This window comes from Ipomoea nil, unplaced genomic scaffold, assembly GCF_001879475.1.
Source record: "Ipomoea nil cultivar Tokyo-kokei standard unplaced genomic scaffold, Asagao_1.1 scaffold3087, whole genome shotgun sequence".
In the NCBI taxonomy this organism is placed as follows: Eukaryota; Viridiplantae; Streptophyta; class Magnoliopsida; order Solanales; family Convolvulaceae; genus Ipomoea; species Ipomoea nil.
In genome coordinates, this window is record NW_017619515.1 from 1,887,761 (window position 1) to 1,904,806 (window position 17,046).

Here is a 17,046-nt window from a genome sequence, read left to right on the forward strand (position 1 = left end):
GGCTTGTCTTGATGTCTGAGTAGATCTTCACTTGTGAAAAAAAAAAAAAAAAAAAAAAAAAAAAAAAAAAAAAAAAAACAAGAAAGCTTCAGGTTGTGAAGTATGAGGATAGATATGCCTTTGAAAAACAACACAACACACACTGGTTATGAAAAGCTTAAGAAGATGGAACTGCTTTGAAATGCTTTTCTTAGATAGAGAGAGTGAGTTAACCAGCACCTTCTTCAATGGTGAAGAGAGGTATTTATAGGTGGAAAAATACATCCGTTGGAGGGAATGAAAATTTCAAACCTAAAAACCAGTGTGTATTACTCAGTGGGCAATGGGCATTAAATACATTTGTACTGTGTAGCCGTTGGAGCAAAAAGCATTATAGCTTTTGTCCTTGTTCACTGACAAGATAGTACAAGTCTTTTAATGCTCCTTGTATTTAGTGAAGATCATTCCTATGACACCTTTTGTCCGAATAATTTGCCCAACTGAATGATAGACAACATTCTCATTGTTTCTATTAATGAGAGTTGTCTTTTAACAAGTCTATCCTTGACTTGTATATTTGGGACCGAAAGATTTTCCTCATCTTTCGTCATTTCCTCTTGAACGAAAGTCCCTTTTGTCGAAACAGTCCGTCCGAGACTTGCTTTAGTCTTCCTTTCGTTTGCAAGCAACTTTCGATCATCTTCGTGTCTTCTTGTTAACCTATTCTACTAGTCTCGTGCATGATTTAACATTTCATGCCTATGTCATACGAGATTTTCTATTAAACAAAAAATAGGGATATACATCCTAAGACAGTTTGGTATCATCAAAATCTATATACACTTGTTCCTAACATTCCTTTTAAATGACATCGTTTTGGACTCGTGTCCACAATGCATTATGGACACAAGTCCACAGTATAATTTGCGTAAATTCTTACATAGGATTCTATATGGAACACTTTCAATCCTTTTCTTCATAAGTTGTGGTCCCCCATTGAGCTAGTCTTAATGACTTTTTCTTTAGTATGGTCCAAATTAAATTAAACATTCTGTTTAAATCTTTGTCATAATATTCATACGGGAAATTATGTTGTGCATCCGTATGCACCCTACATGGTGCATACGGATGCAAAAACAATATCGTTTTGCATAAAACGCGCGCCCAACTTTAAAAAAAAAAAAAAAATCAGTTTCGATTCACAGCAACAACATTATGTTATTCATTTTTAGTTCATTCATTTTGGATTTTTTAGTTATGAAATTCTGGAAGTGTAGTTATGCAATTCTGGAAGTGTAGTTATGCAATTCTGGAAGTGTAGTTATGCAATTCTGAATGTGTAGTTATGAAGTTATGGATGTGTAGTTATGTAATTCTGGAATTATAGTTATGCAATTCTGAAAGTGTAGTTATGCAATTCTGGATGTGTAGTTATGCAATTCTGGAAGTGTAGTTATGCAATTCTGGAAGTATAGTTATGAAATTATGGATGTGTAGTGAAATTATGGATGTGTAGTTATGCAATTTTGAATTTATTTATTTTTAAGTTAGGCACCAAAACGACATCGTTTTTGCATCCGTATGCACCATGCATGCTGCATACGGATGCACAGCATAACGCTCCTATTCATACAGCAACCTCCCATCTTTAATTTCTTATGTTTGTATCATTCTAGGTATCATTACTACTATTGGGAATGTGGTTGTCAAACATGTTTTGTGATCGAGGAATTTTATACCTCATGTTCTTGTGAAGGTTGTGAGTTCCCAGTCTGATCCAGAGGGAGATTAGAGTCTTGTTCTACGGCAAATTATTGTGTGGATCATGGTCCACATAGTATTATGTGGATCATAACAAAAAATATATTTTTAATATATTAAATGTACATTATTTTTGTACTGAATGTACATTATACAATATAATGTATACTCAGTGCAAAAATAATGTACATCCCCTGAATATAATGTACATTATTTTTTTACTGAATGTACATTATTTTACAGTATACGAAATATTGTTAACACAATTTGTGTGGACCATGGTACACACAATAATGATTGTTGTTCCACCCTCTTGCATTTTTTATCTTCTTTAATTAAATAATATTTTTAATGATAAGTGTCGATTATTTACAAATTAATCACAATCTTTTTAAATGTATGGTAACATACATGAATGTTAATATAAAATTTAGTATAAAAAAGTTTAATTCAAGGGAAAATGGCACTTTTTACCCCTGAGTTATATACTTATAGCACTTTTTCCCCCTCAATTATTTAGGTAAGCACATTAACCCCCTCAATTATTCTAAAAGTGGTGTTTTTTCCCCCTGATATATTAAATTGACATTTATACCCTTAAAGTAAACATTTTATTTATTTTACTACTCCAACAAATTATTGCGTATACGTAGGGATGACCACAGTTCAGTTTGAATTGAACCGGATACTAAAGCAATCGAATTAATAGTTTCCTGGTTATAATTCAGATCTAGAACCCAATATTTAAATGTCAATTTATTAAAATTATGTATCAAAAAAATTGAATCTTGAACCGTGAACCGGCGATTCCGGATCCGATTCGCGATTTTGAACCGTCTTTATTTTAAAATTTTATTTTTTATTTTAAAATAGTCTAAATTCAACAATAAATGTATTTTATTTTTTCAGTTCGGAACATGAACCGTCCGTTCCGGTTCACGATTTTACTAAACTATAAATATCGAATTTCGATTCTAAATTGTAATTGGAATATTTCGGTTTGGTTGCTATAGTGTTTGTTTGGTTTGAACCAAATTATCGTCATAATTTGTTGGAGAAAAAAAAATAAATTAAATATTTAGTTTAAGGGTAAATATGTCCATTTAATATTTCAGGGGGAAAAAACAGTCATTTCAATAATTTAGAGGAGAAAAATGTTATAGGCATATAACTCAGGGAGAAAAAGTGTCATTTTCCCTTAATTCAATGTAGCATTATCCATCAACATCAGGTTTGCATATCCACACTTCAAAATAAAGATTGCTCACAATTACCGATGCATTTCACTAATATGTAGAAGTGTACTAAAAAATATGTGCACCTAGTGATGTGTATAATTATAACTAAATGATGGATTAATTGATGCAGTTTGTAAGTTTGCATCGCGGAGTACGTGCTTTTGAGTTACACTTGTAGCTATTATTGAATTCAGTTTGTAAGTTTGCATCGCGGAGTACGTGCTTTTGAGTTACACTTGTAGCTATTATTGAATTCATTTTGACCATGTTTGATAACATAACTTATCTGCCAATTTTGATTATTTGGTCAAACAGTTGTGTTTAGTTAATATGTTTCTTTATAACCACTTATTGCACCAAAAAGTTAAAAATTAATTATTTTCTCCAAAGCATTGCCAATATTATTTTTTTTTTAAACAACGAGATTGTGTAGACGAGTTTAGCAGTCCTATCTGTCAGTCTCATTACTCTTATTGTCTCTTCATAGAATTAGGCAACGAGGTGCTTGAACCCGTCGACAGAGCTCATAAACTCATTGCCTAATACCATGAAGGTAATTAGCAACGAGACATGTGATTACTGATTAGCGTTCACGGGTTTCTTGAACCTATGAACAAATGTTTATTTTTTATATAATAATAATAATAATTATTATTATTATTATTATTATTTTATTATTGGTTAAAATAACATAATATATACACTCATATTTTAAAGGCCATTTTGCAAGCTTTCGACTAATGTGACCATCAGTCAGTTGGCGGTCACGTCAATCATACTGGCGTGATCCTCAGTCAAACTGACAGTCTCGTCAGTCGACATGTACAATCACATCAGTTAGATGTGACTGTACTTGTATTTAAATATTGCAGTTCAACATTTGTCCAAATTCATTATTTAATCACAAAATAAATATATAATTAGGGCATCACCAATAGGGGGATTTTGCGCAGATTTTGAGAAATCTTTGGTGAGGTGTAGCCGTGTAGGAGAGAAGTAGGAGAGAGAAAGGGGTAGAGATACTCCTGTAAGGAGGGAATTTTATCAGAAATGCTGGGCCCCATACTTTTGCTTGTAACTCGCGCGCTGCTCGCGTGCAGTGCACGCGCCCCTGGGCGCATTAATGGCCGTGCTTAATCTTTTTTATTTAATTTTTTTTGGAAATCAACATTTGCATTTTTTTTCTCTTTTTTATTATCTTCTCTTTCCTAATCACACATACAAAAAACTTCTTAAAATCCCCACCAAAATCTCCACTATTAAGGATGCCTTTAGTAATAACAACTGATATATACACAACCACACATTGTGGTCAAGGTCTTTCTCTGTCCGTGTAACGGTCCAGGTCCACCCGGTTCTCTGTCCGTGTAACGGTCCAGGTCAATATATCAAAACAACTGATACATGAAAATATATCAATTCAATTTCGATGTAAATATTACAATTATTACATTTACAATTTCTTCTCTTCTATACTACATATTACATTTTTTGTTCTATGCATACATATTAAAACGAAATTAAAAATAACATTACAAAATAATATTTACAACAAAATTTCTAATAGGGTTCAGTTGTGACTATCAAGAAATTAAAAATAATATTAAAGCCCAATTTTTTTAAAAAGGAATATTAAGTGGAAACTGTGAATTGGATGGGGTTCAGTTGTGACTACGCCCCTTTATTATTTTTTTTTATTTTGAAAGGAGGAAAGTGGCCAGTTTGTATATATACAAATTTATACTTGGCCATTTCCCTCAACTTCTAACTATAAATATTATACTTTTTATAATTTTCGCAACATATTTTTATTTTTTAATAAAAAAAAAAATGTCGCGAGTTTTAATTGAATTATTGAAATTCGTAGGTGTTTCACTGCGAGTATTAATTGAAGTTCAATCATAGGTTGTTCTTCTCCAAAATTTATAGCTGCAAATCAAAAGGAAAATTTTGTTACATAGCTCCAAAAGTAAACACGCTCTAAATGTTTTTTAAAAAAATACTGTCAACATAGACTTACGGCTTTTCTTGTTTTTCTTCATAATAGGTTAAAATATATACAACAAATTGTGCATACATTTTCTCAGATTTGATTCTTTCAACATTTTGTAGTGATGGGGTTAAGTGTGAGTTTGAAATGGTAAGATTGGTGGTATTTATAGTTGATATTTGTTGCTGGCCAGCCAAGAGATCCATTTGTTTAAGCCAAGACTTCAAACCATTATATTTCCACAACTTCGTTGTCCCATATTTCAGTATAATACCTACGACGCAAGTACTACTTGCATCTTTTGTTATGTTTAAGATTTTTTTTTTTCTTTTTTGGGACAAATGCATTTGGAACATGCGTTTATGTTAACACATGTCCCAAATGAGCTTTTCTTAAGGATATTCACTTTTCAAAAGTTTGGCATTTTTAATTTGTCATCAATTTGTAAATGTTTTCCATTTCATTCTTTGACCCTACTATAACCTTATCAGGTGGGAAGAATATATTTTGATGATCTTAATATTATGCAGAAGTGACGGTACGATGGTGATTAATATTATGCAAGCTAGCTAGGTGGTGGACATTGATATTGGTGCTCTGGACAGTGAATATATAAACGGAGCATTTGTTAATTTAAAAGTTGTTGGCATTATTGATAGATTTATTAATACTCCAATGTGCACCATTGGTGGAAACTGATGAGAGAGAAATTAAAATAATTTTATAACAAGCACATCAGACCACCTTCATCTCCTCTTTATGCAATCACTACTGAAAATTATGAAATTTGTGACCACCTAAAAAAGTGATCTTAAATCAAATCGAAAGTCTTGTTCCGACCACTTTTAGTATCCGGAAAAATCTTTGTTGCTATTTCCAACCACTTTTTGGTATTAACTTGATTTAAGATCACTTTCAGGTGGTCGGAAATTCCATAATTTCCATTAGTGAATGTTTGGAGGGTTGTGCCCACACCCACTCATTCACTGGGAAGAAAGAGAGAAGAAAACTAAACAAACAGATCTGAATAATTTGAAAGAGAGAGAGACAAAAACTTGTTATCTGAATACTTAGAATTGAAAGAGAGATCTATCGAGATGGCTTGTGTTGCTTTGACTTCTCTGATGGCAACAATTACGCTTGAGTTTCTGCAACCAAATCCAAGCAGGGTTCCTCTTGATGATGAAGGGCCAGGGTTTATATCAATGGAATCTTTAGCTTTGTATGAAAAGCTTTCATCTTTGCAAGCTTTTCTGCAGGAGAAACCCAAGAGTGGCGTTGGAATCAGTAGAGATTTGGAAATGAAGATCAGAGACTTTGCACTAGATGTGGAAGACCGCATAGAAATACAACTAAGCAACTTTCTTCTGGCCAACAACAAAGAGCTGAGAGTCAAGAATAAGCAGCAGCTTCTCAGTTCCTCCATCGGATCATGGCTGCTAGGCCTTTGTTCCTCTCTTTTGTGGTCTAACCCCTCCCTTCCAACCAAAAACGGAGAGGATCAACAAAAAGCTTATCAGCAGCTCCATCAAACCTTGGGAGAAGCAGCAGAAAAAGCAGCGGAGTTGCTGGAAGAAAGCAAGGAAACTGAAGTGGTGAATGAAAGTGAAGGAGCACTGATAATTCCTTGGTTAAAACATGCTTCGGCTTCGGAGCCCAGCAATGCTATGGTCGGTCGTCGCCGTGATCATGAGCTGATAAGGAAGGAACTCATCTGGTCCTCTGGTAAACTAAAGGTGGTCTCAATTGTTGGAATGCCCGGCATTGGAAAAACAACTTTAATTAGTAGTGTCTATAAAGATCCATTAGTTGCAGCGCATTTCGATGTACGAAGATGGGTTTCTATGCCTGGGGGATACAATAGCGTGAGCCAAATACTACACACCCTTCTTTGGACACTACTAGCAGAGGCTGATGATGAAATTAAAAAGGGAATCATTCCTGATGATCTAGCAGCTGAGCAGGTATACAAATGCTTGGAAGGTAAGAGATATCTAATTGTTTTGGATAACTTACGGAACAATGAAGGTTGGTATGATATCCGGCATTGTTTACCTAATGATAGAAATGGAAGTCGCATAGTGATAACCACTACGCATTTCAGGAGGGATAGTTATGATTACAAGGATGGCTATGTTCATGACATGACTTTTCTAAATCCAGAAGAAAGTTGGGCTTTATTTTGTAATAACCCTTGTTTGAAACTGAAAAAACATATGGAACCACCTAAATTTCAAGAAATTAGGAGCGAAGTTGTAGAGATATGCGAAGGATTGCCATACTCAATTGTTGTAGTTGCAAAACGTCTATCTAAGTGTGACAACATAAGACAAGAATGGAAGAAAGTTCAAAAGGAAATAGAGTTGCTTGGAGTTCTAAATAGGTGGGCACTGACCCACACTTACAATCAATTTCCACAACACTTAAAAGTTTGTTTTCTATATTTTGGAGTCTTCCCAAAACGCAGTGCAATCAAAGTGAAACTACTTATTAGGTTATGGATTGCTGAAGGATTTATTAATCCATTGGAGGGCAAGGAGTTAGAAAGTCAAGCTTATGAGTATTTACGAGAGTTCATTGATAGAAGTCTTATTCTAATTGACAATTGGAGTGTTTCTGGAAAAATTAAGAATTGTAGGATGCATAGTGCCTTGCATAGCTTTTGTGTAAGAGAAGTTCAGAAAGAGGGCATTTTTTGTGCTTTAAATACTCTGCAACTTCCACGAGGGTCATTTGGCATGTTTGCAAATTCATGCCGTTGGTTAAGCTTATACACACATAAATTTGACTATTATGTGTTGTTAAGAACAAACAAGCCTCGCTCCATTTTCTTCTTTCAAGAAGATAATGCTGATGAAATATATGTATCTTTCAAGTTGCTAAGAGTTTTGGCTTTTGTTCCATCTTCATTTCTTCAAAGAGTGCCATCACGCGTACAGGATTTAGGTTTTTTGAGATACCTATCTGTTACAGAATGGTTTGAGGGTCTTGATTATGTAGTGTCAACCAATCAAAACTTGCAGACACTTGTTGTTTCTCGTAAAGAATCCCAATTTGGAGCACCTACTCTCCACTTGCCTTGCACAATTTGGGAGTTACCGCAGTTACGACATCTTAAGCTTGACAAATCTTATGTGATTGACCCTCCAAGCATGGTTAAAGATAATATGCGGACATTATCTTGGGTGTGTTCACCTCATTGTAGAGCAGGAGTATATTGCAAGTTTCCAAACATTGAAAAATTTAAAGTTTCTGTATTTAGCAGCAATAATCCTATTGTTTTGGATAATCTTGAATATTTGGAATGTCTTGAGAGACTATCAATCTCAGTTGCATTTGGTTGCGTTGTAACCCTTCCAAAGCCATCTATGTTTCCTTCACAACTAAAGAAGTTGAGGTTGAACGGTACTAACCTTTCAGGGAGCGATTTAAAGGCAATTGAAATGTTGCCTCAGTTTAAGGTTCTCAAATTGGAAAATGCCTTTCATGGAAAAGTATGGATAGTACAAGGATTTTCTCGATTAGAATTCTTACTTCTTGAAAATAAAATGCTCGAGCAATGGATGGTCGCCGGTTTTGAATCCTTCTCATGTCTTGAGCACTTAGTCTTAAGATCTTGTTATTGTTTGGAAAAAATCCCTGAAGATATGAAAGATATTTCGATGTTGAAGTCAATTGAGTTGCAGCGGTGTTGTCCGTCCGTTATCACTTCTGCAAAGCGTATTCAAGAATATCAACGCCATGACTATGGAACCGTATTTTTTGAGGTTAGAAGCTACCTAAGCTAGTACAGTACAACAGATTTATTCTCACATTTCCATTTATTTTTCTATTCAATGCTTACAAAATCATCTCATCTTTCTGCTGCTATTTCTCTTTCCTTCAATTCTGTTATCATTTCATTCTTATATTAGTTATATATGCATTTATTTTTCTATTCATGATAATTTTCTTTACCAAATCTAATGCAATTTTCTCTCCCTCTGATCTCATCTCATTTCACTTTCTTCATTTTGCATTCTCTTTTTCATATAGATCAAAATCATTGGAGAAGAATCTATACCTTCAGATGATGAATGACAAGCTAAGCTAAGGTATGGATGCTAGCTAGAATTGAATCACAAAATTTGGTTGAATTGCCAATTATATCTGTCCTTTCTCATTGCATATATGTTTTTATTACTTTGTAGTACAATCCCCTGGCCTAGCTATTTTATGTATGCACGTAATCTTCTATTTAAACAAATTTTGTATGAAGAACATTATTATATTAATTATAGTCTTTGATTATCAATTGAAATATTGAATTTTATGTTATGTATTTGATCCAATATAATTTTATTTTCTCTCTTTATACATGTTCTGCATTTTAGAGGATATTTGGGAAAAATATCTCAAGTTGAATCACCAAATACAAGGATCGGAAGAGACAAGAGTATAAAACTAATTCAAATTTGGAACATGCTGCACACATACGAGAAGCGATTCTCCTAGCTTAGCTTGTTTAGAAAATTGCGTAAATCAATTTTCTCAAGTTGTTGGGTTGGAGAACTATACTTTTAAGTTGTAATTCTATGGTTTTTTGTGGATATTGCATGCAGTTTTTACATATGAAAATATTTCGATTATTTTTCAAGAGTCTTGTAATTCTGTTATATAAGTATGATGAAACTAATTCTATATGTAAAAAAATTATTTCAAACATTTAATTTTCAAAATTAATTCTATATGTAAAAAAGTTATTGGGAGAAGTGTCAAATAGGCCCATCTACTATTGTCAAGTGCTCAATTCCCACCACGAACTAAATAAAAGGCTAATTAACCTCACTTACCTGCTAAATTTGTTCAATTGACTTTTTCTTGCAGGTTGCTAAATAAAAAACGGAATTTCAGCCACCACCGGCTGTCCGACACCGGACAGCGGGGGGTGGCTGAAATTTCATTTTTTTTAATTTAAATTATTTTTTAATTTTTTAATAATTAGATTGGTAACCTGTAAGCAATCTGCACAAAAAAAAAAAAAAAAAAAAAACCAATTGAATAAATTTAACAGGTAAGTGTGGTTAATTAGCCTTTAATTTAGTTCGTGGTGTGGGAATTGAGCACTTGGCAATAGTAGATGGGTCTATTAGACACTTCTCCCAAAGTTATTTCAATAATTTAATTTGTATTAAATTTGATTGATTTAAAGTGAAGAATGGAATTAATGAACCAAAATTTCATACTATATTTCATGCCTATGAAAATAAATTTTTAATGTTTATAAATAATGGAGTAAAAGAGCTACTTTCAACATAATTAAAAGAAAAAAAAAATTGTATAGAGCAATAATTTATGGACCGAATCTACAATTTAGACATAATTGATTGACTAAAAACCTGCAATTTTCCCTTCTAGATTTCTTTTTTGAGTACTATTGACCCTGTCACAATGTAGTATCTAGGGGTGGGCGTTTCGGTGTTCGGCTCGGTTTTTTTCGGTTTCGGTTTCGGTTTTTCAGTTTTTTTTTTTTTTTAAAAGTAAATCATTCGGTTTAACATTAGAGTTTGGTTCGGTTTGAAACAGCTCGATTTCGGTTCGGATTTAATTCAGTTCGGTTTAAGATCCCCAAATTTAAACATTTCCTAATTTTTCAAACATACTACCAAACAATGCATATTCACATAATCACATAATTCAAATTCAAACTCTAAACATTATATAACAAAATAGTAATCCAAAGTTCAAATACAATATTAAGTACTAATATAATTAGTTAACTTTTTTGCACAACCGACTCTTAGTTGGTTCACTTAGAATATTTTTATTGACAAGATGAATAATCATCTATTTGTATAGTTGATATTAGAAGAACAAGTGTCAAGTACTATATAGTTAATTTTTGGACACAATCTGTCATTGCTAGTGCACTGGAATATTATTTTCCAGTGCACTCGAATACATTCTAGTACTATAAAATAATTCTAGTGCACTGAAAATCAAAATTAGAATGACTGTTTTTATAGAAACATGAAACTATGAAAAATACTGAATATTGTAAATATAACTCAAGTTAGATATAATTGTGAGGTAAAGAACAATTGCGACAAACAACAAAAGTGCAAAGTATAAAACAAGCTATAAAGAAATCAAATAAAAAATTTATGGGAGAGACCAATGAGAATAGGAACTAAACGGCGGAGCAGGCATCAAGGCCAAAAGTACAACGCATTCTACAACGTGCGTTGTGACGTGCGTTGGACGGTCACTTTCGCGGAAATTTCATATTTTGCCTATTTAAAGGCCTAGTTGCGGGACTACTTGATCATATATCACTTTCCCACTTTAGAAATCATATTTTAGAGTTCTTAGATTAGGGTTAGATTAGATTTTCATTTCATCCTTTAGCATAGATTTCCATTGTTCTAGCTTGAAGCTAGACTCCCTGACCTACATTGCTTCAAGGATTACAACACTAGAGATTGAAGACTTGGGTGACATTTCTTCTCCTTGTTTGTATTTCGTATCTAATGTGTGTTTTGTGATCTATTGATGATTATGTCTTGCTAAAATTCTATATGTACATAATAGAATCCTATTCGCACCAATTATGCTTTGAATTAATTTAATGAATGAATGATGAGATTGCTATGCTTCTATGGCTTGTTGTTATGGATTGATTTGTATGCATCCAAGGAGCTAGGCCAACTCCTAGGACTGTGTTGAGTGAATGACCTTTGCTAGGTCAATTCAAGCTTCTATCCTTAACATTTCTTAGCTCAAGGAATCCTACGGGACTTGGTTGGGAAGGTAATGTAGGCAAAGTATTTAAGGAAAGGTTTAAGAAAGTCCTAAACAAGTCCTAGTAGTCTATGTTATGAAAGGACACAAACCATTCCCTAGACTTGGTATATGCATCATTCTTTTCCTAGATCGTCAAATGATTTGAGTGCGTCATAATCCACACTAAGCAATCCAATCCCGTCCAAATCCCCGTTTTACCTTTTTAGCCTTACTTACTTTGGTTAGATTATTTTCTTAATTTCCCATGATTGCACAAACAACCTACCATACTCTCCTATCTTGCACCTAGTTTACTCTTGTTGAGACATTGTGACAACGGTTGTCTTGCACTTTACCTGCTCCGAATAGTCATCCTTGAGTTCGACACTCGGGGGTTTCACAACCTTCGTTTACACTCTTTCACCATCACGTATCCCATATCACACTAAAAACTATAATATCATATATATATATATATATATATATATATATATATATATATATATATATATAGGGAAGGGATCAGGTGCATTTGTTGCTTCTCGTGCGGTTGTGCGGTGGATTAATGTGCGTGAGGTTTATACTTAATGTGCGTGAGTGTTGTGCTTAATGTGCCTGAGATTTGTACTTAATGTGCGTCATGTTAATATGCGTGAGTTTTGTACTTAATGTGCCTGAGTATTGTGCTTAATATGCGTGAGATTTGTGCTTAATGTGCGTGAGTAGTTCAGAATTGCGATCTCAGAAAGAAGCAGAACAGAAAACTCACGCACATTAACGCCCAAACTTCTTGTTAGTTCTTCCTTCAATTTGTCCATGGATTCTGGATTATCAGCTACTTTCAGTACAGTTGAATGTTTATATATATGACGCACGCACAACAAAATTTGCACACTAGCTAAACGTGGATTTCTGTTGTATTATTCTCATAATTCTTAATCACCATAGCTCGCCTCTGCATCATCATCATCAGGGAGGGAGCAATGGCTACTGGGGATGGGGAAGAAGCTGATATCCATATTTTCTGCTGCATTTTACACATTCACGCACATTAAGTACAAATCTCAGACACATTAGACACAACACTCACGCACATTGAGTACAAATCTCACGCACATTAATCAACCGCACAACCGCACGGGAAGCATTCACCCGCACGGGAACCTTTCACTATATATATATATATATATATATATATATATATATATATATATATTGGTGCGATTAGGATTCTATATGTAATATTAAAGAAATTGCATATATAAAGTTTCGTTGGTCCCCCATTCAGCTAGTCTTAGGTTACTGCCCTAATGAATTCTTCTTTGTTGAGCATATAATATATAAATATAAATGCCTAATCCAATTATAAGTTTAGACTTTTAGTTGAGATGGATTACATGCTTTAATTTAGTATCAAAGTCAATCCTATGCCAAAAGTCACAAGTTTGAATATCTGCGTAACCCTATAAAAAGAGAATATAATTCATGTGTTACTTGGAGCCCATCAAAAAAGTAATCGGTCCCCACATGTGAGGGGACTCTCATGCTCTCATGCTTATTGGGTCCTTGACTTTGATGATTTTTTGCCTAATTGAGTCCTATGACAGGATAGTTGATAGTTTGGTAATTCTTCTTTATTAATATCAAATTTAGTCCTCGACTAAGTGGGTTTACCCAATCCATTTATCGATTATAATGATTTTTCTTAATTTAATCTTGATTCTAACCGTAGAAGGACTCCAAAAAAAAAAATTCTAGATTTCTTAGCCATGCTATGCTATTAGCTTTTATTTGGTGTTGATGGTTTCAAATTGACTCGAGTCAACCCACATTTTAGATACGAATAACATAAAAGAAATATGAGACCAGACATTTTATGTGGAGACCCGAAAGAGAAAAAATCACAAGCTTTTTTGGGATGAGTTAGGCCGAAATCCAGTATTAATGTACCAGGTGGGAAGAATATATTTTGATGATCTTAATATTATGCAGAAGTGACGGTACGATGGTGATTAATATTATGCAAGCTAGCTAGGTGGTGGACATTGATATTGGTGCTCTGAACAGTGAATATATAAACGGAGCATTTGTTAATTTAAAAGTTGTTGGCATTATTGATTTATTAATACTTCAATGTGCCCCATTGGTGGAGACAAAGTTTTCCAGATCAGAGATAAATTAAAACAATTTTTTAACAAGACCCACTCAATGTTTATCTTCTTTTTATGCAATGTTTGGAGGGCTGTGGCAAACACCCACTCATTCATTAAGAAAACTAAACAATTAAGCAGATCTGAATACTTTGAAAGAGAGGGAGAGAGAGATGGCATCTGTTGCTTTGACTTCTCTCAGTGCAACTATGAAGTTGGAGTTTCTGCAACCCAACAATCCAAGGGTTTCTCTTGATGATGAAGCATCCATATCAATCAATTCTTTGTTTGAAAAGATTTCATCTTTGCAAGCTTCTGTGCAAGAGAAATCTGGGGGTGGCCCTGCAACCAGAGATTTGGAGATAAGCAAAGAAGCAGTGAAGAACGAAAGTGAAGGCAGAATGGTGGGTCGTCGCCGTGATCATATGCAGATAGTGGATAAACTTGTCGAGGATGATGACTGGGCATTTGAGTTCAAAGTAATCACAATTCTTGATATGACCGGTATAGGAAAAACAACTTTAGCTACGAGTGTCTATAATGATCCAATCCTTACATCCTACTTTGATGTACGAGGTTGGGTTACTATGTCTGGAGAGTACAACAAAAGCCAAATGCTACACGACCTTCTTTGGACACTAACAAAGGAGGCAAACATTCCTGATGATGATGATGTAGCAACTAGGCAGGTATACAACTTCTTGAGAGGTAAGAGGTTTCTAATTGTTTTGGATAACTTATGCAACACTCAAGCTTGGTATGATATAAGAGGATGTCTTCCTGATGAAGATGATAATGGAAGTCGTGTAGTGCAAACCACTACGCATTTAAGGGAGGATTACTTTTATAGCAATAGGAATTTCGGTGAGGAATATTGCCCCCCAAGTTTCTATGTCCATCACATGTCTTTGCTAAATCCAGAAGAAAGTTGGGATTTATTTTGCAATAACTCTATTTTGGAACAACATATGGCATCTAAATTTATAAAAATTAGGAGCCAAGTTGTAGAGATATGTGAAGGATTGCCACACTCAATTCTTGTAGTTGCAAAACGTCTATCTAAGTGTGACAACATACAACAAGAATGGAAGAAGGTTGAAAAGGAAATAGAGTTGATTGGAGTTCTAGATAGCAGAGCACTCACCCTCACTTACCATCAATTGCCACAACATTTGAAGCATTTCTGTGCTTTCTTAATGTCAGTCTGAGGGGATAATTTTGCTTTCCCTTTAATGGACCACCAAGTGTTAGCATTAACATCTGACATATTGGATTCAAAACAAACAAAGGAAGAGATCATACCTTTCTCAGACATCCACTTCTTAAACTTTGCACAGTCCTTCTTCATGTGCCCCTTCTTCTTACAGAAGAAGCATTTCTGTGCTTTCTTAATGTCAGTCTGAGGGGATAATTTTGCTTTCCCTTTAGCTGCAGTGTGGCGCTTGCCAGATCTCCCTTTATGCTTTGCTACTGCAAGCATGACATTCTCCCCCTTTTGTTCCTGACGTAGTCTCCCTTCTTCTTGCACACACTTATTAATTAGATCATTAATGGTCCATTTCTTGTCATGTGTGTTATATGCAATTTTGAAGGTGCTATACTCAGGAGGGAGAGTGTTTAGTGCAAAATGCACCACAAATGAGTCTGGCAGCTTGATCTCCAACTTGTCTAGTTGAGCTGCAATATCACTAAGTTGCATGATGTGACTGCGCACACCATCGGCAGGAGAATAACGAAGGGAGGTGAACTGCATTATTAAGGTGCTTGCTAGGGATTTGTCTGAAGTTTCAAACTTCTTGGCAATGGCCTCAATACACTCTTGAGCTGTTTTAAGCTTATCAATCGTGCGGCGTATATCACTCGAAACCCGAGACTTAATGAAAAACATGCACAGGCGATTGTGCCGCTCCCATTTAGCCCAAATGTCTTTGGCTTCTTGAGTGCTCGTCGCGGTTATAGCCGGAGGCGCGGGATGGTGAATAGCATAGTCCATCTCATTCATGCCAAAGTAGATCAGGAGCGCATCATTCCACTCTCTATAATTATTAGGAGTAAGCATTGGGACCTGAACGTGTGAGACAATTGGGATAGTTTCTGAAAGGAAATTATGAGTTTGTTAGTTTTGATTTTCGAGGCACAAAAGAACTAAAGTGCATATTTTGCCAATGCAAACTTATGCAAAAAGATAAATTCAAATGCCATAAAAATTGCCTGTGGGCTGAATTTTTACGCATAATGAATTTACCAAACTGAATGGTGAAAACCAGAATGGGTACGGTTTGGGTGTTTCCACCCTTGATGACAAAACTACCAAAACTATATGCCGATACATAATCCCTGTGGGCAAATTATGATCATAGCCTGGCATTTCGTCCTAATCAATCCTACAAATACAACAAAATTGCCTGTGGGCTAAATTTTGCCATATCATATAGAATTAACTACAAGGATATTGCCAACTCTTTATGTGAGTGAATCTAAATACAATTTAAGCAATTAAAGATGCTGTGGCTACTCTTTAATCACAAAATTGTAATCACTTGGCAAATGGTAATTTAAAGCCTAGCAAACAGATTAAACCAAAACATGATAGAGAATCTTTAGGTATACTCCCAGGAAAGTTGGTCGAGACGAAGCTCGGTTAAATACCAACTCCTTAGACAGAGTAGCGTTGCAAGGGGACTAGTAGCAACAAGGCCTTTAAGCCAGGGCCATAGAACTAGTATACCTCCCCAAGAAACTTCCCTAAGTCATGTATTCTCATATTTGAAGTAAAATTGTTTGAAAGATCTATAATATGGTTATAAACCTGTGGATAAGGCCTTAAATTTGGGTAAACTAGAATTTTGATTTACTTTATGTGCTTTATAGCTTTAGAAAGACACGAGCGGAGCAATAACTGAATGAGTAAACTAACATGCTTAATCTATCCTTAAAAGGCACTAAATTCACCTAAAGGCACTATAACATGCGTAATAGGCATATAATTCAGACTTAAAGGCACTAGATTCATACTTAAAGAACATGCTTATCTAACATATGCATAATTATAACAATCAAATTAATGCAATAAACAGTAATACATGCTCAGATTATGCACATTATAACTCATGCTCCACAATTAAATTGTAATACTGAATACAATTTAAACTGAAATTCAATATTA

General features: G+C 34.6%; 2 protein-coding genes across 2 annotated transcripts in view; both read left to right on the top strand.

The window, feature by feature from the left end:
* Window positions 1-148: 148 nt before the first annotated feature.
* The window catches only part of LOC109166123 (putative late blight resistance protein homolog R1A-10), a 54,699-nt gene continuing 37,801 nt past the window's right edge, over window positions 149-17,046 (top strand). The window contains exons 1-3 of the mRNA XM_019315009.1: window positions 149-230; window positions 7,813-8,735; window positions 9,004-9,056. Coding sequence (XP_019170554.1) covers window positions 149-230; window positions 7,813-8,735; window positions 9,004-9,048 — 1,050 coding nt within the window. The 3' untranslated portion in view covers window positions 9,049-9,056. The remainder of the gene's footprint in view (window positions 231-7,812; window positions 8,736-9,003; window positions 9,057-17,046) is intronic.
* Window positions 14,054-15,088, top strand: LOC109166125 (disease resistance RPP13-like protein 4). The gene has a single exon (XM_019315010.1). It carries the CDS (start codon window positions 14,054-14,056, stop codon window positions 15,086-15,088), a length of 1,035 nt encoding a protein of 344 aa, XP_019170555.1.